The sequence below is a fragment of the Pygocentrus nattereri genome, chromosome 10 (assembly GCF_015220715.1).
Source record: "Pygocentrus nattereri isolate fPygNat1 chromosome 10, fPygNat1.pri, whole genome shotgun sequence".
NCBI classification, from domain to species: Eukaryota; Metazoa; Chordata; class Actinopteri; order Characiformes; family Serrasalmidae; genus Pygocentrus; species Pygocentrus nattereri.
In genome coordinates this window covers 40,119,032-40,141,312 of record NC_051220.1, presented here as the reverse complement: position 1 = coordinate 40,141,312, position 22,281 = coordinate 40,119,032, and the positions used below count along the sequence as shown (strand labels likewise).

General features: G+C 41.7%; 1 protein-coding gene across 3 annotated transcripts; it reads right to left on the bottom strand.

Annotated features, from left to right (window-relative positions):
- Positions 1-3,118: 3,118 nt before the first annotated feature.
- si:ch211-266g18.9 (transforming growth factor-beta receptor-associated protein 1) lies at positions 3,119-21,262 on the bottom strand. 3 transcript variants are annotated; one of them, XM_017724066.2, is made up of 12 exons: positions 21,224-21,262; positions 15,707-16,403; positions 13,417-13,611; positions 12,060-12,214; positions 11,446-11,528; positions 10,245-10,589; positions 8,476-8,533; positions 8,237-8,377; positions 6,599-6,739; positions 6,280-6,436; positions 4,754-5,175; positions 3,119-3,911 (listed from the first exon to the last, which is right to left on the bottom strand). In XM_017724066.2, the coding sequence occupies exons 2-12, from the start codon at positions 16,389-16,391 to the stop codon at positions 3,819-3,821; spliced, it is 2,475 nt and encodes an 824-aa protein (XP_017579555.2). In that variant the 5' UTR covers positions 16,392-16,403; positions 21,224-21,262; the 3' UTR covers positions 3,119-3,818. The 3 variants fall into 3 exon arrangements, with proteins under 3 accessions (XP_017579555.2, XP_017579553.2, XP_017579554.2); XM_017724064.2 differs by having other exon boundaries at positions 3,119-3,898; XM_017724065.2 differs by lacking the exon at positions 21,224-21,262 and adding an exon at positions 21,055-21,136 and having other exon boundaries at positions 3,119-3,898.
- Positions 21,263-22,281: the final 1,019 nt, after the last annotated feature.

Here is a 22,281-nt window from a genome sequence, read left to right as displayed (position 1 = left end):
GTTTATGTGGAAGGCCAAGAATGAATAAAAACAAGGTGCGATATGTTCTAGCTAAATGCACTAGGTGTATACAGATGGACAAAAAATTGGCAGCAATATTAAAGCAATAGTTTGGTACGAACATCCAGACATAACTGATCAGCCCAGACATGTTTGGTGTCTGGAGATCGCTTCTTTAGTTTTGCACTGGAGCTAAAATCTAATGTAACTAACACATAATGGAATCTTATAGCCGCCAATGATTACTGTGTAAACTGAATGCCTAAATAATCACACTTCTTCAAGATTTTATATTCCTGTTTTTATCCATGAAAGTTCTCGCACTATAATACCCAGCATGCGCAGCACAAACACATCACACAGCCATTCATCCCACAGGTCACGGCGTCGTTGTGTAGCCGGCGTCATGCCCGTATAACTCAGAGGTACAATCATTTGAACTGCCTTATAATAGATGTTTCATGTTTATTATCACAGTCACCGTCACTTTACTGCATTCATAGGAACTTAAATCTCGTGTACATACTGCAAATTTCTCTTCATCTTTGTTTTAAATTATTAAAGTGTTTATTCTTTTACATGAATGGTTGCAACTGTAACAACTGCAATTTCCCTCTGGGATCAATAAAGCATTCTGATATTAAGACCTTTAGAGTCTAAGCCTCTGGATGTCTCTGTGAGAGAAACGAATGCTCTATTTCATAAATCACTAAATATTCCAAACCCAGACATTTTTCCTGGAATGTCATGGATCCTCTGAATTACGAGGTCGTTTAACGGTCAGACGTTTCACAAAAATGCCCCACACAAGCCAGCAAGCTTTGTCCAGCGTTGCTTTGGCAGTGGTAGGGTACATGTAGGCCCAACCCCATTTCTTGTTTTTACCCCTACCCCTTGTTTTCGAGTGTCACCTTAACCCTTGGAGCTGAGCTACAGGGCAGTGGTTGAGATCTTCCCTCTGAAATGAGCCCCTCTGATAAAAGAGCATCCCTTCATTAACAGCTACTAGCGCCGCTCTGTAGGCGACCCTGCCCGTCTGCAGGGGCAGCAGAGGAGGGGAAAGTTCAGCTCCTCACTGCTGGGCTTTAGTCACATTTAGGGATCAGACGCCTTCAAAGGGTGGAGGGGTATTTTCTCTGTTAGAAATGATGATAACCACTGTATTTTCTTAGTTTAATGCTGTTTCAGTGCATTATGGTTGTGTTCTTCAAAACACGCATAAAAATCGATAACAGTATGCTGACGACTCAGCAGCTAGCTAGCTACATTTCCTGCTCCACCTTAAATGCTGCAGCAGTTCTGACGCCTCAGGGGCCAGAATGTAACTGTTGCACTTAAGGTGGAATAGGAAATTTAGCCGGCTAGCTGCCGAGACTGTGGCATACTGTTAGTGACTTTTTTATGCTTCTAATGAAGAAAAATGTACACCTATAGTGCAGAACGGAGCGATTCTCATCCACTTCAACCACAGAATGATACGCGAGGTCTATGCGGAATCACTGTGGAGTCTATAGCGCAGCCTAGCCGCTGAGCTATAGGCTAATAAATAGAACCAAGCCAGCATTAGTGTAACTGATTCCTCAGCCATCGAACGCAGATTTTCCCCTTAACACGAAATGGGCACCAAGATTTTGACCCTTTTAGCCAGAGAAAAGAATACAAACAGGTAAGGTGTCTAGATCTAGCCAACTTTAGCAACCTTGCAAACTGTAGCATTTCCTCCACATGTAACGAGTCATTTCCGTCGTTAGTTTAATTCTTTCACGCCGTACAGTTATACTTAACATATCGTTGGTGTCGGAAGAAAACCTTGTATCTCCATTTTTGGCATTTTTCAGTTTTTGACATAATTTGAAAGTGTCTGTTACTCTTTACATTGTTTGTAAATTTTGTGATGAATGGCCTAAAAGAAATGACCCAAAATGACACGGGAAAAATTCTGGTTCCATTGACTTACATTGAAAGTAAAGTATGTTTTTTCCTTCTCCTGTAAAGTTACTATTTTGGAGATATGAGGTTTTCTTCCGACAGCAGAGATATATATATATATATATATATATATATATATAGCTGTTGTCTGATCAAAGCTTCATATCTCTGTCACGAATGGCCCCTTCGAGTCCTTTCCATGTGTTTTTTGTTTACTTTTTCAACCACGTGCTTCTTTGTTTTGGTTCTTAGTCCAGCCCCTTGTTTCATGACTCCACCCCTGATTGCCACCTGTTTTCTGCCTGTCCCTCGTTATCCGTGTGTTTTATAAGCTCCGTGTTTGCCCTGGTCTGCGTTGGTCTTTGTTTGCTTTGTATGCTTGTTTAAATTGTTTGTATGTCCTGTTGGAGGTCTTTTGGTTTGTGTTTTCATGAGTGTATTTCATCATGTCTGCTTATCGATCTCTCCGTGTTGGATATATGAACCTGGACTGTCATGACCATGAGCCGTTTATCTCAGCACGTGCGTCTACGTCCTCGCTCCGTGGTGTTACAATCTCCAAAATTGTAACTTTACAGGAGAAGGTAAAAACCTACTCTACTTATAATGTAAGTCTATGGAACCAGACATTTCTCCAAGTAATTTTAGGTCATTTCTTTTGGTCCAATCATCATGGAATTTACACACAATGTATAGGACTATAGGTATTTCAAATTATCTCAAAAACTGAAAAACAAGGTTTTGATTAGTCACCAGCAATATATGTATATATACACTGACTCTGAATATACACATACACAATATTGAATTGAGAACCATTTGTCTCTGTGTTTGCACCCTGTGGAATTAGACCTCTGCATTTAACCCGTCCGTGCAGTGAAACACCCACATACATGCACACTAATGAACACACACTAGAGGGCAGTAAACACACTTGCCCAAAGCAGTGGGCTATCCACAATGCCCCAGGGAACAATTGGGGGTCAGGCGCCTTGCTCAAGGGCACTTCAGTCATGGACTGTCAGCTGAGGGGATCGAACCGGCAACCTTCCGGTCACAGGGCTGGTTTCCTATCTTCCAGCCCACGACTGCCCTGTCATATACACTAGTATATAGTGTGTGTGTGTGTGTATGTGTATATATATGTATGTATATATATTTCTTTTTCTTCTGAGATATTTGTGTTTTTTTTATATTTAAATTCTATAAGGGGGCTACCACCTAAGATTTTCACTCACTTTCCACCTGTGTAAATGTGATTTTTAAGGGAAAGCAGACAGCAAATATCCTTTATGTGTGTGTGTGTTTGTATATCAAATCAAATCTGATTTGATTTGATTTGATATACAAACACACACACACATATATAAAGGATATTTGCTGTCTGCTTTCCCTTAAAAACATCCCACCTACTAAGAATCCACCCCAGAGCAGATGTAGTTTATCAGAAGTTCAAGATGCACCATCAGAATGGGGGCTTCCTAGTCTTTAAACAGGAAAATCTCCCTCCAGACACTACTACGGTTACAGCAATGGCTAAATGTTTGTGTCCCTTTTTATAGAGATGCTTATGTGGTTTCTGACACTGTATAATGGACAGTTATCTACATGGACAAAAATGCATCACATAGCTAAAAACAGTGGCAGCAGGCATCCAAAAGCCACATAATGAAGCCATTATCCATGGATCTATGAAGAAAAACAGAACCCTAACCCATAAAAAGATTTCCGATTAGCCACTAATATTTGGGATCCACCTTCTTGCTGGGGCCGTCTGGGCTGTAGGTCTTTTGCTGGCCTTTGTTGAGCCTCTGTTAAGCACTCAGAGGTTTTTGTCTGCAGTGTAGCAGTGAGTGTGGACGACTTCACCAGTCGGCCTGCGCAGAAACTCAGGCCCCATGAGCTGCCGCCGACAAGAGTGACATACACGGCTTCTGTCGAGCTTGACCTTTTCTTGTGTCGCTTCCATCTGTGAAGAAAAGCTATTATTGGTTGTCACAGAATGAAGTCAGCCATGCTGTGGAGCACTGTGATCCATATGAACAGTAAAAACAGGCCTGATCGTCTTAAATGACCCATCTATCCTACGTGGATCTTTTGATTCTTAAAACCAACTTCCGTGTGCTTTCATGTACCAAAAATTAATGTTCATAATTAATTAATGTTTACATGTCCATTTTCTAATTAAACTGGCTGTGTTGCTGTGCCTTTAAGACTGAGATATGCAAATGACCCCTCTTCGGATTGGCCACGTTTTGTGCCTCATTCAAAAATCACATGTGCTGCATATATGTGAATCACAAAAATAATGCAGTTTTTCATAATGTGTTGTTAAGTGGGAAATATGCAAATTACCTCCCTTCTGATTGGCCCTGTGTTATGCCTCAGTCAAAAAGCAGTCCGAGCTTTAATGTCAGCATGAAATAGTGGGGCTAAACTGCTGTAGGCTGAGTAGGCACATATATGAATTTGTGGCATCACAAAAACAATGTAGTTCTTGATACTGTGTCAGTGAGACTGAAATATGCAAATGAACTCTCTTCTGATAGGCAGCCCTTTGCCACGCTCTCTTCAGAAGGCAGTCTAGGCTGAAATATAGGCTGCTTCAGTAGGACTGAGTGGAGCTAAACTGCTCTAAAGCTAAATGGGTCATCATAAGTAAATGATTTCACAACCACGATGAACTCAAAACAGGCTCTTAATGCAGCTTAGCTGCCAAAATGGACTGAAAAGTGAAGGACATGCTCTGAAACTGCTTATCTAGTGAATAAACAGAAAAAGAGAAAGTGTATTTTGGTTTAGGCCCATTAAAAGGGCTTCTTACCCAGGCATGCTTGTGCCTGAGGCTCTCCACTTTGGCCAGGTTCTTCTCCAGGCCTCTCATCCTCCTCTCGTGCACCGTCCCTCTCAGCGACTCACACAGGAAATGCCTCACCAGCTGGAGGGACCAGGAGGTGGGCAGGACTTGCAGCACGCTGACCAGATTAAAAGTCATGGCGTTGTTGTTGAGGAGATCCACCACGGCAGTCACACTCTGATTGGACTCCAGATAGACCTGGAGAAGGCAGAGGAAGAGCTGCTGGGTGAATTCCTGGCCTTGTCCAGCAGAGGTCCTCCTGCAGTAGCTTTCCGCAGCCTCCTGGTCTTTTTCTTGGTTGACTAGAATCTGCAGGGCTGCCCTGTGCTGGCCAGCTCGCCCCAGCAGGATGGCTTTCTCCACATGGAGGGCTGATGACTTTATTTTTGCTGTGTAATTAAAAATTAGGGCAACAAAAATTAGGGCAACAAAAATTAGTTCTTTTCTAGATGGGCTCCATAAACTGGGATCTTTTTTAGCAGACATGATATATAAATTATAGCTTAATATGTATCAATAACAAATACAGATTATTTCTGTTGCAGCACAGTCTCATATCTATATAAAAAAAAGAATTTTAAAGAAAGGAAAAAATTTTTTTTAATGTAAATCAATATGAGGAGATAGTACCATTTCTATTGGTCCATTAATCATGAAGTGTTGACAGAATGTAAAAAGCAGCTGGAGTTTTCAACATTATGTAAAAACAAATAATAAAAAATGACAAAAATGAAGGTTTTGTCCTGACAACAATGACACTGTGACAAAAGGCTGAGCTAAGATGCATCTTGACGGGCAAATGCTCTTTATTTGAGTTGCAAGCACACGGCTTCTTTCAAAATTTGATTTTTAAAATTCCTGCATAATTAAATGGCTAAGACGTAAACAGAGTCGTTCAGAGTGGTGTGGTGTGAAACACTCCCTTCTAGAGAAACTAAGAGTCAGAACTGTTCACAGTGGCGGTGATAGGAACCAGACATCCACCTCTAAAAGCTCCCTCACAGAAGGTTCCTGCATGAAATGATTAAGAATGCACTGCCTGATATCTGAGACACTGTTTGATGATTGTTTTAATTACCCGATGAGCCAAGCCATGTTTGTTATCTGAATTAAGTTTACTTGGAGCAGAGCAGCATGTATTCCATGCTGGTCTCAGCTGGTTTATACTGGTTCAGCATGGCCATTTACATTTACGGCATTTGGCAGACGTTCTTATCCAGAGCGACTTACAGTCTGAGCATTTTACACAGGTAGGCGAAGGTAGTGTTAGGAGTCTTGCCCAAGGACTCAGGCGGGGACTGAACCCGAGTCGAGAGCATAGAAGGCAGACGTGTTACCCGCTACACTATGTCATCAACCACTATGCTGATTGACCAGCATACCAGCACCCAAAACACAACATATGACCGTTTAGCTGGTGACCAGGCATGCTGTGCTCTGTTGGTTTTTCTAATGGGGAGGTCTAATGCAGCTAATGGAAATCATGCCATTACCTTGTACAGTATCAGTGTTGTAGATGGAGGAGTGCCACAGTAACTGCTGCAGTTTTTCTCTCATCTCTGTGTTTTCATCGCTGTCCGGCGTCCTCTGTGCAGTCTGGAGGATGTGAGTGATGTACGTGGTGGCCAGCAGAGTGTGGTGCTTCTCCTGCTGATGAAAGAGTGATGCATCTTCAAACTGTTCTGCTTTAATCCGAATGAAATAAAACTGAACTCTGTAGGAGTTAAAGATTGCCGTGTTGCCGTGTATACTGCGTGGGTTGCTTAAAGCTAGCGCTCGAGCATCCAGCTGTGAGTGAGATGATGAACTAACCTTGCTGTGCATCTCATGGACCAAATATTCCAAATACAGTGTCAAAGCAGCCTGGTAGTTTCCTAAGAACGTTAGAACTTCTTCTGGTGCAAACGTGCTTTGGTCATCTGAGTCTCTTTTGGTAAAAATCAACACCCCAACCTGTAACAAAAATGCTGTGTTCATTAATAACACACATTTTGGCCACTTAGTGGAAGTATAAGGTATGTTTCTAATAAAGTGGCCAGTTAGTGGAAGTACAAGGAAAGTGTTTCTAATAAATTGGCCAGCTAGTGGAAGAATAAAGGAGGTGTTTCAGATAAAGTGGCCAGTCAGTGGCAACGCAAGATAGGTGTTTCTAATAAAGTGGCCAGTAAGTTGAAGTATAAAGGAGGTGTTTCTAATAAAGTGGCCAGTTAGTGGAAATACAAGGTAAGTGTGGCAAGGGAGAGTAAGTATAAGATACATATTTCTAATATCTCAGTCACTGGCAGTATAACATCTGTTATCACAATAAATTTTGTGTCAGGCCAAATTTCCAGCTCCTCTTCATGTGCACGAATGTCACGCAGGTATCTGGATGGTAGATTACATCAGCAATTTATGTTGTTTCTATTTACCCTGAATGGCCAAAACTAGACACCTGACCATCACACCTATAGGTGCTTGTTATACATTCTGTTGCAAAACCATAGGCATTAATATGGAGTTCCCCCCCCTTTGCGTCTATAACAGCCTTCTGGGAAAGCTTAGTGGCTCAGTCATGCTGAACCAGGAAAGGGCTTTCCCCAAACTGCTGTCACAAGTTGGAAGCATATAATGTCTTTGTTTGCTGTAGTGTTACATCACCCTTCACTGGAAATAAGGGACCCAAACCCTAAAAAACAGCCCCTGCCCATTATCCCTCCTCCACCAAACTTTACTGTTGGCACTATGCATTTTGGTAGGTAATGTTCTCTTGGCATCCACCAAACCAGGTTCATCCATCAAACTGCCAGATAGAGAAGCTGATTCATCACTCCAGAGAACACGTTTCCACTGCTCTAGGGTCCAGTGGTGGTGCTTTACACCATTCTAGCCGACACTTGGCATTGCACATAGTGATCTTAGTCCAGTGTGCAGCTGCACAGCTATGGAAACCCATTCCAGGCAACTCTCCATTTTACAATAATAGCACTTACAGTTGGCCATTGTCCATCCACTAACAGTGCCACATTTAAAGTCACTGAGCTCTTCACTACGATCCATTCTACTGCCAGCGTTGGTCTACAGAGACTGCAAGGCTATGTGTTGATACACTTGTTAGCAATGAATGTGGCTGAAACAGCTGAACACAATAATCAAGAGGGGTGTCCATATACATTTGGTCATGCAAGCGAATATGAGATGAGAAACTAGCTAAAAAAGCACAAAAGCCAAATTATGTTCCATCAATAGATACACTGATGCGTTAAAAATAACACGTCTTTTTTTTTCTATAAAAAGAGCATAAACGGATTAATCCTTCTTATATAACACCAAGACAACTTTGTCCTCACTTCACCTTTCTTCTCTGATTGCTCTCCTGAGAGAGGAGAGCACATGAAAGTAAAGCTGCCGTTATAACTCTGAATGGATTTGCCCTCCGCAGCTGAACTGTGTGTGTGTTAGATCACTTTCCTTCTGGTCCCTTTGAAGAACCCAGTCTATGAATTTCATGATGATGGATTTTTGCTTGAGCTGACAGAGAGTGTTCACGATGTGTGGAAACACACCAGGCCGCGAGTCCACACATAACCCATCCACAATCCGCACCCACGTCTGGAAAAAGAAAAAGCATGGTGTTATATAAAATTTATGAGTTTATTTTGTATTTATACACATACCACTATGATCTATTAGATTATTAATGCAGTGACCTGAATTGCATTGAAATGTTGACTCTGGCTCTGGTAGAGCAATCCCAAGGTGAAAAATCTGGAACATGAACACATAAAAGAGGAACTTTTTACTCATTTTAGTCATAACATATGCTAATTAGCTACTTTATTAGGTCCATCTATCATATATCCACACTGGTTGGCCATTTTATCAGAATTATAGAGGGGCACTTTGTAGGTTTACAGTTACAGACTGTAGCTCACCTGTTACCGAATTCATCCTGTCCAATTCAGTGTTTCTTAATAATGTGTCCAGTGAGTGGAAGTTTAAAGGACATGTTTCTAATAAAGTGGCCAGTCACTGGTAGTGTAAGCCAGGTGTTTCTAATAAAGTGTCCAGTTAGTGGAAGTATAAGGTGTTTCTAATAAAGTGTCCAGTGAGTGGAAGTATAAAGGTGGTGTTTCTACTAAAGTGGCCAGTGAGTGGAAGTATAAAGGTGGTGTTTCTACTAAACTGGCCAGTGAGTGGAAGTATAAAGGTGGTGTTTCTACTGAAGTGGCCAGTGAGTGGAAGTATAAAGGTGGTGTTTCTACTGAAGTGGCCAGTGAGTGGAAGTATAAAGGTGGTGTTTCTACTAAAGTGGCCAGTGAGTGGAAGTATAAAGGTGGTGTTTCTACTAAAGTGGCCAGTGAGTGGAAGTATAAAGGTGGTGTTTCTACTAAAGTGGCCAGTGAGTGGAAGTATAAAGGTGGTGTTTCTACTAAAGTGGCCAGTGAGTGGAAGTATAAAGGTGGTGTTTCTACTAAAGTGGCCAGTGAGTGGAAGTATAAAGGTGGTGTTTCTACTGAAGTGGCCAGTGAGTGGAAGTATAAAGGTGGTGTTTCTACTGAAGTGGCCAGTGAGTGGAAGTATAAAGGTGGTGTTTCTACTAAAGTGGCCAGTGAGTGGAAGTATAAAGGTGGTGTTTCTACTGAAGTGGCCAGTGAGTGGAAGTATAAAGGTGGTGTTTCTACTGAAGTGGCCAGTGAGTGGAAGTATAAAGGTGGTGTTTCTACTGAAGTGGCCAGTGAGTGGAAGTATAAAGGTGGTGTTTCTACTAAAGTGGCCAGTGAGTGGAAGTATAAAGGTGGTGTTTCTACTAAAGTGGCCAGTGAGTGGAAGTATAAAGGTGGTGTTTCTACTAAAGTGGCCAGTGAGTGGAAGTATAAAGGTGGTGTTTCTACTAAAGTGGCCAGTGAGTGGAAGTATAAAGGTGGTGTTTCTACTAAAGTGGCCAGTGAGTGGAAGTATAAAGGTGGTGTTTCTACTAAAGTGGCCAGTGAGTGGAAGTATAAAGGTGGTGTTTCTACTAAAGTGGCCAGTGAGTGGAAGTATAAAGGTGGTGTTTCTACTAAAGTGGCCAGTGAGTGGAAGTATAAAGGTGGTGTTGCTACTAAAGTGGCCAGTGAGTGGAAGTATAAAGGTGGTGTTGCTACTAAAGTGGCCAGTGAGTGGAAGTATAAGGTGTTTCTAATAAAGTGGCGATTGAGTGGAAGCAAAAAGTTGGTGTTTCTACAAAAGTGGCGATTGAGTGGAAGCATAAAGTTGGTGTTTCTACAAAAGTGGCAGCTGAGTGGAAGTATAAATGACCACTAAATGACCACTCAATGGTTAAGGTAGGTGTTTCCAATAAAGTGGCCAGTGAGCAGAAACGTAAAGGAGGTGTGCACAATTAAACGGCCACTCAGTGGAATTATAGCCCAGGTGTTTCTAATAAAGTGGCCAGTGGGTGCGGTATGACCAGTGAGGTTTCTGCAATGGTTCTAACCTCTTGTGACGCTCCAACTCTGGCAAGCACACATGGAGTACGCAGTCATTGGGAGACGACACAAGCTGCTCCAGGTTTTCGTCTTCGCCCTGCTCTAAATATAGTTTCAAAAGAGCTGTGTCGACATCCTGAGGGCAGATTTGACTCTGGACTGTCCCGCGGGTCTCTCTTAAGAAATGGCTGAGGAAGCTCAGGTACTGTTGAAATGTTGGCCAGTCATCCCTGCTTAACCTCCACAGGTCTTTGGCGTTGCTTACAGCAGGACGCTGGGATTTAAAGTCTGAACTGATGACGGTCATCGCTGGGTAGACACTGATGATGTCCCTCGGGTCCAGGCCACTTTTACTAAGGAAAAAATGTTTAACATGTTTAATGATGAATTTTAAATGTTGAAAGCCCTTTAATGCCCCATGTCCTGTAATTTGGGGCAGCCGTGGGCTGGAGGTTAGGGATCTGACCCTGTGACCGGAAGGTTGCCGGTGCGATCCCCAGGGCCGACATGACTGAGGTGTCCTTGAGCAAGACACCTAACCCCCAACTGCTACCCGGGCGCTGTGCATAGGGCTGCCCACCGCTCCGGGCAAGTGTGCTCACTGCCCCCTTGTGTGTGTGTATTCACTAGTGTGTATGTGGTGTTTCACTTCACTGATGCGGAGGTGGAAGTTCCCCGGTTGTGGGATCAAAAAAGTATCACTTACTTACTTATTTTTTCCCCAGGTGTCCACTTGTAATATTTGCGTCATTTAATGCACCAAAAACAGCCATATTTCATTTCTTCCTGACCATTTTTCTAGCCTCTCTTAGAATTAAACAGGCTACGTTTGTTACTTTGCTACCGTGACTTTAAGACTGATGAATGTAAATGAGCTCTGTTCTGACTGGTTACCCTGTTTTGAACCTCATTCAGAATGCAGTTCTAGCTGAAACACTCCTTATAACGTCAATGTGAGCGGGCGGGGCTAAGATACTGTAGGCTGAATATTTAAATCTATGTAAATACAATGTTTTTGTGACATCACAAACACACTGACAGCTGTTTCACAGCATAGCTTCCATATGTGGACGAGGGACTGAACTGATTTTTGAACCCTGTCAGTGTTTACAGACGCTTATGATAAAAAAAAAGGCTCGCGTTTTCTATTATATCTGCCCTTTAATGTCTTATTGTAAAATATTCATCTTCAAATGTCTCAGCACTTACATGAAAAGCTCTTTGGCGTCGAGAAAAGCTTTGCTGTAAAAGTTTATCCACCCGGATGTGCAGATAACACTCCTGTGCAGGTTCTACAAGAGAAACATTGGAAAGTTTGGGGGGTGGGGATTTGAATAATACGCGAAAAACTTTATATTTTCAACAGAAGTGACCCACATTAATGAATGAAGCTGTTTTTCTTCAGTTCATGCTGTTCACAATAAACAACGTGAGTTAAAAATAGTGATGGACGACCAACTGCGAATGAATCTGCCCTGAAATCTTGAGCTGTTACTTTAACGGTGGAATTAAATCTGCATCTGTGCCTCCTGCGATGTGTTTATAAGCAGCTCAAAAACCCAGCTGCTTAACCCGGCTGATCTGATGACATCATGTCCATTACAGATACCATATACTCTACATGACTATTAATGGTGCTCCTCCAGCCTTTTCAGCCTTTAGCTGCTCATCAATGTTAATTAAGTGTCATCTGAAGCCCTATAGGAGGCGATAACTGTGCGAGATATGTGCGCTGGTATGCGGTGGATTATGATTTACTCACATTTCCAAAGAGGATCAGGATTAAACGCATTCCATCCGCCGCTCCGTCATCATTTTCTTACCTTGTAAGAGTCCTCAGGCAAAAGCGCTTGAACTCCATCCAGCAGTGTCAGTGCCTCATCTGCTCGCTCACATCTGAGCAGGCCTTGAATCTGATCCTGCAGGGGCGTCTGTGACAGCCAGTGAATTTCCCTCTCAGCCACTACGAGCACACTTTCTAGGTAGAGGGGCAAAGAGGAGCGATTAAAGTATTAATTACACCTAAGAAAACCAAAGAAAACCATGCATTCCACTGTAGTAAACAGCTGGTCAGATATACCCAAAAAAATGACTGGTCACAAGTAAGTTAACTAGTTTTCTTCAGCCTAAATGAATGAACGATTCTTTCAATTGATCTAGTTTTTTTTAAAGATGTTTGCTTGTGAAAACAATTTTGTCCATTTTTTCCATTTTTATTTTTCTATATCGTTTGAGCCCGGCAGCTGCACTTCACATTGTGTGACAATTTTATGATGAATGGATCAATAGAAATGCTTCAGAAGTGCTTGGAATAAAACCACTTCACACTAACTTGCACTGAAAGTAAAGACCTTTTTTGGCCTCCCCTGAAAAATGACCATTTTAGAGATGCTGCACTCTGTAGTTCTACAGTTACAGACTGTAGTCCATCTGTTTCTCTGATACTCTGTTACCCTGTTCTTCAGTGCTCAGGACCCCCATGGACCCTCACAGAGCAGGTGCTATTTGGGTGGTGGGTCATTCTCAGCACTGCAGTAACACTGACGTGGTGGTGGTGCATTAGTGTGTGTTGCGCTGGTGCGAGTGGATCAGACACAGCAGTGCAGCAGTGTGAAGGCGGAGGCCTTATTTTGAGGCAATTTTAATGGCAATAATCTATGCATGACCATTAAATATTAAAGTTGTGGTCCCCAGGAGTCGTGTGACTGGTGTTATTTCATAACAAAAATCTCTTATTTTGAAATAAAAGTCACACCGATGACGTCACTCGACCTCCTTTCACCTGTTTTCTGAGGATCTATGAAGAGAAGCTCATGGTGAGTCCACTGCGTCTCTCAGTTCTCAGAGATTTTCTCATTCAGCTCAAGATCTCATATGAAGCTTTTAGCAGACGTCACTGGTGCGACCGACTTTATTCTGAGCTAATTGTTAAAAAATAGGATACAAATGGATTAAATTCCATATTTTAGTGGATGTTCCCTGATTGACAGCGTGTGGTTTGATGTTCTGTAGCCGCCGTTTAGTAAAACGCATTGTTCATTAAAAACGTCTCTGGTGTTTCCTTTATTATGTCACACCATTGACTTCTATGGACAGATAAAACAGTGGACATTTCTGTAGAATGACCCTATTTCTTCCATTTCAAAACAGCTGATAATAAGTTAGTGGTCAGAGACTGACCTGTGGTGGCGAGAAGAGCTTTGGCGCTTTGCATGGAAATCGTCTGTTTGAGCCGCTGGTCCAGCATGCTGTAGATATAAAGGGTCTGACTCTGCAAAGCCAGCACGTAGGGGAAATATACCGCCGCGTCCAGCACCCCGTCAGGCAACTGCACCGGAGGCCGCTTAGACACACCGTCCTTCATCACAAACATGCCTGGGCAAAAAACAGCTCTGCTTAGTTCAGTTCAACACAGCTCAGCTGATTTGTTTAAATTCAATAGAAACGACCACCCGGCCTGTTTTGCTGCTCTAAATACCCTGTACGGACGTGTATACCAGCCTTTGCGGCTGTCTTTCTATTTATTCGTATTTATTTCTTTTGTTCTTTGTTTTGTTTTTTACGTTTGCTTCAATTTCACCAAGACAAAGTCTCTGTTTGTGAAACTGCACTTGGCCAATGAAGTTGCTCTGATATTAGATTTTCAGTGCAACTTGTTCAGTTCACATGCATTCGTTTTAGGTTTATTTGCTGTTTGTTTACCCGCGACCCTGAGGGAGAAGCGGCTTAGAAAATGGATGGATGGATGGATGGATGCTGTTTAACCCCATGAGCTCTAAAGGTCTGTCTATGAGTTCATGTTTTAATTCCTCACAGAATTACAGAGCGTATACATCAGTTTTATAGTAGATATTGTGGTTGTTTAGTGTAGTGATTAACACCTCTGTATTCTACCCTGTAGACTGGGGTTCAATCCCCCACCTGGGTAAACACCCTGCACTCTACCAATAAGAGTCCTTGGGCAAGACTCCTAACACCACCTTCACCTACCTGTGTAAAATGATCAAACTCTAAGTCGAGCATCTGCCAAAATGCTGTAGATGTTGAGTAATAATTGTTGTAACTTAATGTTTAATAGTAGTTCCAGGATAATTCCTAGTAAATATCAAAAAATATATAATGAATAATTCACAGAAGCTACTATTAATACTAAATCTATAGTACTAAATACTAGATACTAAATCATTTATACACAGAAATGGGTGTATAATTTATAACAGTTGCTAAAACATCATAGTAGTCAGTTTATCATTCATAGAAGGTACTAAATAATAAATGTCACTAAATAAGTAATATTGGATACTGAACAGTTCATAGTAAATATTGATCAATTCATAGTAGATTCTTGAAGAATCAATGTAAGACACTGAATAACTCATAGTAGATGCTAAATATTCATAAGGAATGATTTATAGTAGCTAGTGAATAATTCATAGTAGATATTAAATAATACACAATACATACTAAATAATTGATAGTAGTTACTGAAAAATGTACAGTAGTTACTGAATAAAATTATTGAAAAAATTAATTATTCAGTAGATACTATAAATGATTCAGTTTGTATTATTCAGTATCTACTTTCAATTGTTCAGTATGAATTATTCAGTACATACTGTAAATTATTCAGTAACTACTATAAATTCTGCAGTTTGTATTATTCAGTATCAACTTTGATTCACTATGAACTGATCAATATTTACTATGCTACTGAATAATTCATAGTAGTTACTGAATAATTCATATCAGATACTAAATGTTCATAAGGAATAATTTATAGTAGCTACTGAATAATTCATAATAGATATTACATAATTCATAATACATACTGAACAATTCATAGTAGTTACTGAATAAAATTATGAAAGAATTAAATTATTCAGTAGCTACTATAAATTATTCAGTATGAATTATTCAGTATCTACTTTTAATTATTCAGTATCAACTTTGATTCACTATGAATTGATCAATATTTATTATGCTACCGAATAATTCATAGTAGTTACTGAATAACTCATAGCAGATACTAAATGTTCATAAGGAATAATTTATAGTAGCTACTGAATAATTCATAGTAGATATTAAATAATTCATAATGCATACTGAACAATTCATAGTAGTTACTGAATAAAATTATGAAAGAATTAAATTATTCAGTAGCTACTATAAATTATTCAGTATGAATTATTCAGTATCTACTTTGAAGTATTGAGTATCTTCCATTAATTCCTCAGTATACACTATGAATTGATTAATATTCACTATGTTACCGAATAAGTCATAGTAGTTACTGAATAATTCATAATACATACTGAATGCTTCATTGTACTTAGAGCATAGCTAAAAGTTATTTGAAAATAATAAAATAATAAACCTCAAGATGCAATAACAACTGAATAATCGGCTCGGTTTCAAGGGCTGACGTTTCACTGTATGTGGATGTGTGAGCGTGTTGGTGAATCAGCCTCACCCAGATTTCCAGGCGCGTTTAGGAGGAACTCTCCTTTCCCGCTTTCACTGACGATGATGTTTTGTTTTGCGTGGTTGTGTGGGAACAGATCGAGAGCGCTCTGAGCGAAGAAATCGTGGAGAATGTATCTGTCAGTCGTGGCCACACACAGACAGGTCTCATACACTGCCAGAGCCACGGGGTCCTGAGGCAGAGCCACATGGCCCACACTCTCCCATCTGTCCACATACACCTTGTGAATGCTCAGCGCTCTGCGTTTGGTGGAGGCTGTGAAGAGACTGACGAAAACAGGCTGCGAGTGAGCAGCAGGCTGGCTGACGTAAAACACAGAGACGTTCTGGATCTTCTTCAGGCCTGGGACGGGCTCCAGGGAGAACATGTTTAGCGTGGTGACGGAGCCGTCCCAGAGCACGAGAAGGTGGTTCAGAACTGGGACTGCCTTCAGCTGGCTGACCACCCCGCCCCGGCCCATCTGCCTCCTCCCCACCTCGCGCACTCTTTCAGGCCTTTCTCCACTACTCGAGCTCGACACACTCAGATGCTGAACCGTTCCGTCCTTTAATCCGACATAAAGGTTACTGCAGAACCACTCCGCGCACTCAATGGTGGATCTGTCTTTGCCTTTGCCAGTGGGCCTCTTCTCAAAGAACCGTGCAGAACTGAAGATGCTCAGATTTTCCTCCATGTTTGGATGACTCTAGTGAAACCACATGGTAAAAATAGACAATAAACAGAGGAAAGGCTTTAAATAGAGCCCAGGGTAAAGCTTCTTGTTGTGGCAGGTGAAATCATCCTAAATCTAGTTTATATATATACTGTATGACCAAAAGTATCCGGACAGTTCTTCTAATGAGTGAATTCAGCTCTGGAGCAGCAGCAGCACTGTTGCCTAAGGTCACCATGTCCAATGCCAAGTATGGGCTGGAAGGGTATAAAGCCCCCCCCCCCACCATTGGGAATCAGTGGAAATGTGTTCTCTGGAGCAATGAAGCTCCATCAAATAGCTTTGGGATGAGTTGGAGTGAACCTGGACTGGCCATCCAACATCAGTATCTGACCTCACTAATGCTCAATCAGACCCTCACAGCAATGTTATAACATCTAGTCTTCCCAGAATAATAACCTCCATCTCACATTTCACATTGACCTTAATTGAATCATGAAAAGTATTTCCACACATTCTTTCCAAATAGGCTAATTGAGTTGATCCGACAGGATTTACTTGAACCACATTCACAGCTCAATGCATTAAAGTCCATATTGGTCCAACTTATCTTACACGAGTTGGTTTTACAAGTAGTTCATAGTCAGTTTAGAGCCACATTCAGCAATACAGAATATGATAAAGCACATTAACAAGGCTGGGCAGCTGACCAAAATATATGCAAATGCATACACTGTCAGAAATGAAGGTGCTAAACTGTCTCTGGGTCAGTGCCCCTCTGGTCACCGGAGTGGGACCTTTAAGTGCCTTCAGTCAGGGAACATAACTGAACTGTAATCCACTGAAATGATCTGTTCTAAGCTGGACTGACTCCACACACCCCGCCTCGCCTCGCCTCCTGGCTTTTATTCTACTGCTCTGTTTTAAAACATTCGGTTATGAAAAGGAACAAATACCAACTTTTCACCTGGAGAACCTGATTTAAGCTTCACAATCAGACCTTAAAACCACTGCTGGAGCTTTGAGGGAACACAAATGTACCTCCACAGAACCTTTATTTCCAACAGCGCAGGGAGCTGGTGAGTGAAACAAGAGGACACATCTAGATAGATGAAGCCAAGAGCCAGTAAAATCTCTGAATAAGAAGTATAATATAATATAATATAATATAATATAATATAATATAATATAATATAATGCCCTTCAAAATAGTTGAATAGTGTGGGATGTGCCCTATTTTGAGTACAACAGCCTTAGTTTATTTGAGTGTGCCTCTCATGATCGATGGTAGAAGAGGCTGAAAAACCCAATTCAATCTCTTTGATTTGACTTGACTGACTCTGGCTGAATACATTCTTTTTAATCCTATTATTATAAGTACATTTTAAAAATCATAGATTACTATTAAGTCAATTAATACCAAATTAGGTCAATTAATACCAAGCTCCTTGTTTTCTTAACATGTTCAAGAGCTGCTTCATAATTCAAATTTCATGTTTTAATTTGCTTTTTAATTCGAATGATTCTTCTCTTTCAAAATGATTGTTTTATCCGTGTTTTAATCACATTTCTAATTTAAATCATCCTTGTATTTCGTCGTTAGTAAAGGACTCTGAATGACCGCCGTGTGTGAAAGGTGCCGTATAAATGAACTGGCCTTGCCTTGCCTGTGTTTTGTGAGTGCAGAAGAAACACCAGAGCAGCAGGGATACACTTTTGGACATATGGTGTCTCAAAGATGTCTTACTGTGAGATTGTTGTAGGAATATTCCAACCTTTAAGATGATTTCGCTTGGCGGGATATCACTGCTTGCAGCGTTTTTAAAGGTGTCCAGTTTCTCACATTCAGTTAGGCCACCTAAATACTCTGATACCCTGATCTTAAACTCTTCAATAAATCCAATATTTGTCCTGTTGAGCTTATTTTAAGATACACTTTGAAACATTTTATTAAGTAAGTCTTTATTTTTTTCATTTAATTAGGTAAATTTGTCTCACCTTATTGGCAGAAAATGCTGTTTGTTTTAAGAAATGTGTGTCACGCGTCTGGTACTCTGTCCGAACGTTACAATGTGCTTAAAACCAGCAAAATGATCTGCCACTATAGTGAGATAATTTTACTTAATACAATTTACTTAAAACAGGTAAAAAAATGTCTATAAATATGCCAAATGATCACAATCTCAAATTATACAACAGTCAGTTCCGGCCGCGCGAGCTGATTGGTTGAGAAGGTTCTAACTGTGCTGTTATTTCACCATAACATCACGGCTTTTTCACAAACGCTGTGTCACTCCACTGAGAGGTTGTTGCTAAGCAACGACTCTGACAGCTGTAGGAGACGCTCAAGCCATCTGAACGTTTTTACTTCTTACTTTGCCGCAAACAGGAAACGGACAATGTTAAGATCAGATTTGACTGACAGCTGATTTGGTCAGACTCTGAAGATGAGACGACAGCCGATTTGGTCAGACTCTGAAGATGAGACGACAGCCGATTTGGTCAGACTCTGAAGACGAGACGACAGCCGATTTGGTCAGACTCTGAAGACCAGACGACAGCCGATTTGGTCAGACTCTAAAGACGAGACGATAGCCGATTTGGTCAGACTCTGAAGACGAGACGATAGCCGATTTGGTCAGACTCTGAAGACGAGATGACAGCCGATTTGGTCAGACTCTGAAGACCAGACGACGGCCGATTTGGTCAGACTCTGAACATGAGACAACAGCCGATTTGGTCAGACTCTAAAGACGAGACGACAGCCGATTTGGTCAGACTCTGAAGACGAGATGACAGCCGATTTGGTCAGACTCTGAAGACGAGATGACAGCCGATTTGGTCAGACTGAAGACGAGACGACAGCAGATTTGGTCAGACTCTAAAGACCAGACGACAGCCGATTTGGTCAGACTCTGAAGACGAGGCGATAGCAGATTTGGTCAGACTGAAGACGAGACGACAGCCGATTTGCTTAGACTCTGAAGACGAGACCATAGCCAATTTGGTCAGACTCTGAAGATGAGATGACGGCCGATTTGGTCAGACTCTGAAGACCAGACAACAGCGGATTTGGTCAGACTCTGAAGACGAGACGACAGCCGATTTGGTCAGACTCTAAAGACCAGACGACAGCCGATTTGGTCAGACTCTGAAGACGAGACGACAGCCGATTTGGTCAGACTCTGAAGACCAGACGACAGCCGATTTGGTCAGACTCTGAACATGAGACAACAGCCGATTTGGTCAGACTCTAAAGACGAGACGACAGCCGATTTGGTCAGACTCTGAAGACGAGATGACAGCCGATTTGGTCAGACTCTGAAGACCAGACGACGGCCGATTTGGTCAGACTCTGAACATGAGACAACAGCCGATTTGGTCAGACTCTAAAGACGAGACGACAGCCGATTTGGTCAGACTCTGAAGACGAGATGACAGCCGATTTGGTCAGACTCTGAAGACGAGATGACAGCCGATTTGGTCAGACTCTGAAGACGAGACGACAGCCGATTTGGTCAGACTCTGAAGACGAGACGACGGCCGATTTGGTCAGACTCTGAAGACGAGGCGATAGCAGATTTGGTCAGACTGAAGACGAGACGACAGCCGATTTGGTCAGACTCTAAAGACCAGACGACAGCCGATTTGGTCAGACTCTGAAGACGAGGCGATAGCAGATTTGGTCAGACTGAAGACGAGACGACAGCCGATTTGCTTAGACTCTGAAGACGAGACCATAGCCAATTTGGTCAGACTCTGAAGATGAGATGACGGCCGATTTGGTCAGACTCTGAAGACCAGACAACAGCGGATTTGGTCAGACTCTGAAGACGAGACGACAGCCGATTTGGTCAGACTCTAAAGACCAGACGACAGCCGATTTGGTCAGACTCTGAAGACGAGGCGATAGCAGATTTGGTCAGACTGAAGACGAGACGACAGCCGATTTGCTTAGACTCTGAAGACGAGACCATAGCCAATTTGGTCAGACTCTGAAGATGAGATGACGGCCGATTTGGTCAGACTCTGAAGACCAGACAACAGCGGATTTGGTCAGACTCTGAAGACGAGACGACAGCCGATTTGGTCAGACTCTGAAGACCAGACGACAGCCGATTTGGTCAGACTCTGAAGACCAGACGACAGCCGATTTGGTCAGACTCTAAAGACGAGACGACAGCCGATTTGGTCAGACTCTGAAGACGAGACGACAGCCGATTTGGTCAGACTCTAAAGACGAGACGACAGCCGATTTGGTCAGACTCTGAAGACGAGACGACAGCCGATTTGGTCAGACTCTGAAGACCAGACGACAGCCGATTTGGTCAGACTCTAAAGACGAGACGACAGCCGATTTGGTCAGACTCTAAAGACGAGATGACAGCCGATTTGGTCAGACTCTGAAGACCAGACGACAGCTGATTTTGTCCACCACTGAACTGAATTAAAAACATGTCTTGTGTTCTCATTTTTTATCCGTATCTCTGATAGAAAGCAAACAATTAGAGCACATTTTTTGTAAAATACAACACAGTGAGTGATTCCTTACCAGTGAACAGAATCTTAAATGCATGCAATATGTATGTATTATTATTATATATAATACATATATACAATACAATATATGAATTAGATTACATTGAGAAGTTTATTCATGCTATTTCTAGACATTATTACTTACATAAAGTGATCTTATCAAATGAGGCGATCTTACTGCACAGACAGAATTGAATCTTCACTAAAAACATCCACTGCACAGGTTTCAGCTTCGTGAGCACATACATTATTTTCAACTTCAGCACAAATCATTCACTAATCCTGCTGCATTTATATAGTGTGTGCTCGCTCACCTCGGTAGTGCTGCGCTCGTCCTGCCGCAGAAAAGAGGCACTTTTCTCTCTGCATGTATTTTGACCTCACCATGTGACTCATCCTGTGAGGAAGTTAAAGTCAGCAGTTTACTCAGTCTTGGTGGGAACAGTTACACAGTGCCATCAAACCCAGCGTGATCATGTCTGTACATTAACCACAGACAGAGTGGCATATCACCTAAACTCGTCTCGCTTCTGTCTAATGCAATAACTAACAAAATGTGTCTGTTTTGCTTTGATTTTGCTGATTTCCCCTGAAAATCTCTCATGAGAGGAGCTCTGTGCCTCTTAACTTGCTGACATAGGCTTAATATCACTGGGAAAGTCACAAAATGCTGCCGTCAGGACAAAGTTTTATTTATTTTTTTTCATTTTCCATTTTTTGACATTTGAACAGTGGTGGACAGTAACTGAGTAACTGAGTAAATGTAATTAGTTTCTGTACTTTAGTATTTTTGGTGTATCTGTACTGAAGTTTCTCCGTTACTGAGCGACTTTTTCCTTTCACTCCACTACATTTCAGAGTCTAATATCCGACTTTTTCCTCCTACGTTTTGAGAAATCTGTCGTTCCTTTTGGCTTCTGTGTGTATAAAAACGTAACATGTCAAAACGAAAGAAGCGCAAAGCCAGAGCACCAATCAGGGCCCAGCGGTCACTTTGTTTAGAGCTGGTTTTGACCTGTTGGTCAGACCGACCCAGTGCAGCACGCGGTTCAACGTCAGCGCAGCAGCGTAAAACTTTGGGAGAGTCTGTTCAACATAAATGATGAACTAACCTAACTTTGTGTAAATAGAGCTCAATATAGAAATATGTCCACATATGCAGTCGAGACTGACGCGGCTTTTTTCTGAATTTCTACAAACACCATTTCATTTTATAGTAAATGAGTTTGGGCTGGTTTATGTTTATGAACAGACGCCTACAGATCAACATAGTAAAGGAGCTCATCTGTGATCCTGAGTTTAAAGCCAGTTTTTATTCAACTTAAACTTGGAACTAAGTTGTAAATAAATCTGAAACTGAAACTTTGCTTGT

Coding starts and splice junctions, on each gene's coding strand:
- si:ch211-266g18.9 (XM_017724064.2), bottom strand. CDS start 16,391: ATGGAGGAAAATCTGAGCATCTTCAGTTCTGCACGGTTCTTTGAGAAG. Junction 8,534..10,244: donor GAGTTGGAGCGTCACAAGAG/GTTAGAACCATT, acceptor TTCATGTTCCAG/ATTTTTCACCTTGGGATTGC. Junction 5,176..6,279: donor CAACACTGATACTGTACAAG/GTAATGGCATGA, acceptor TTAATTACACAG/CAAAAATAAAGTCATCAGCC.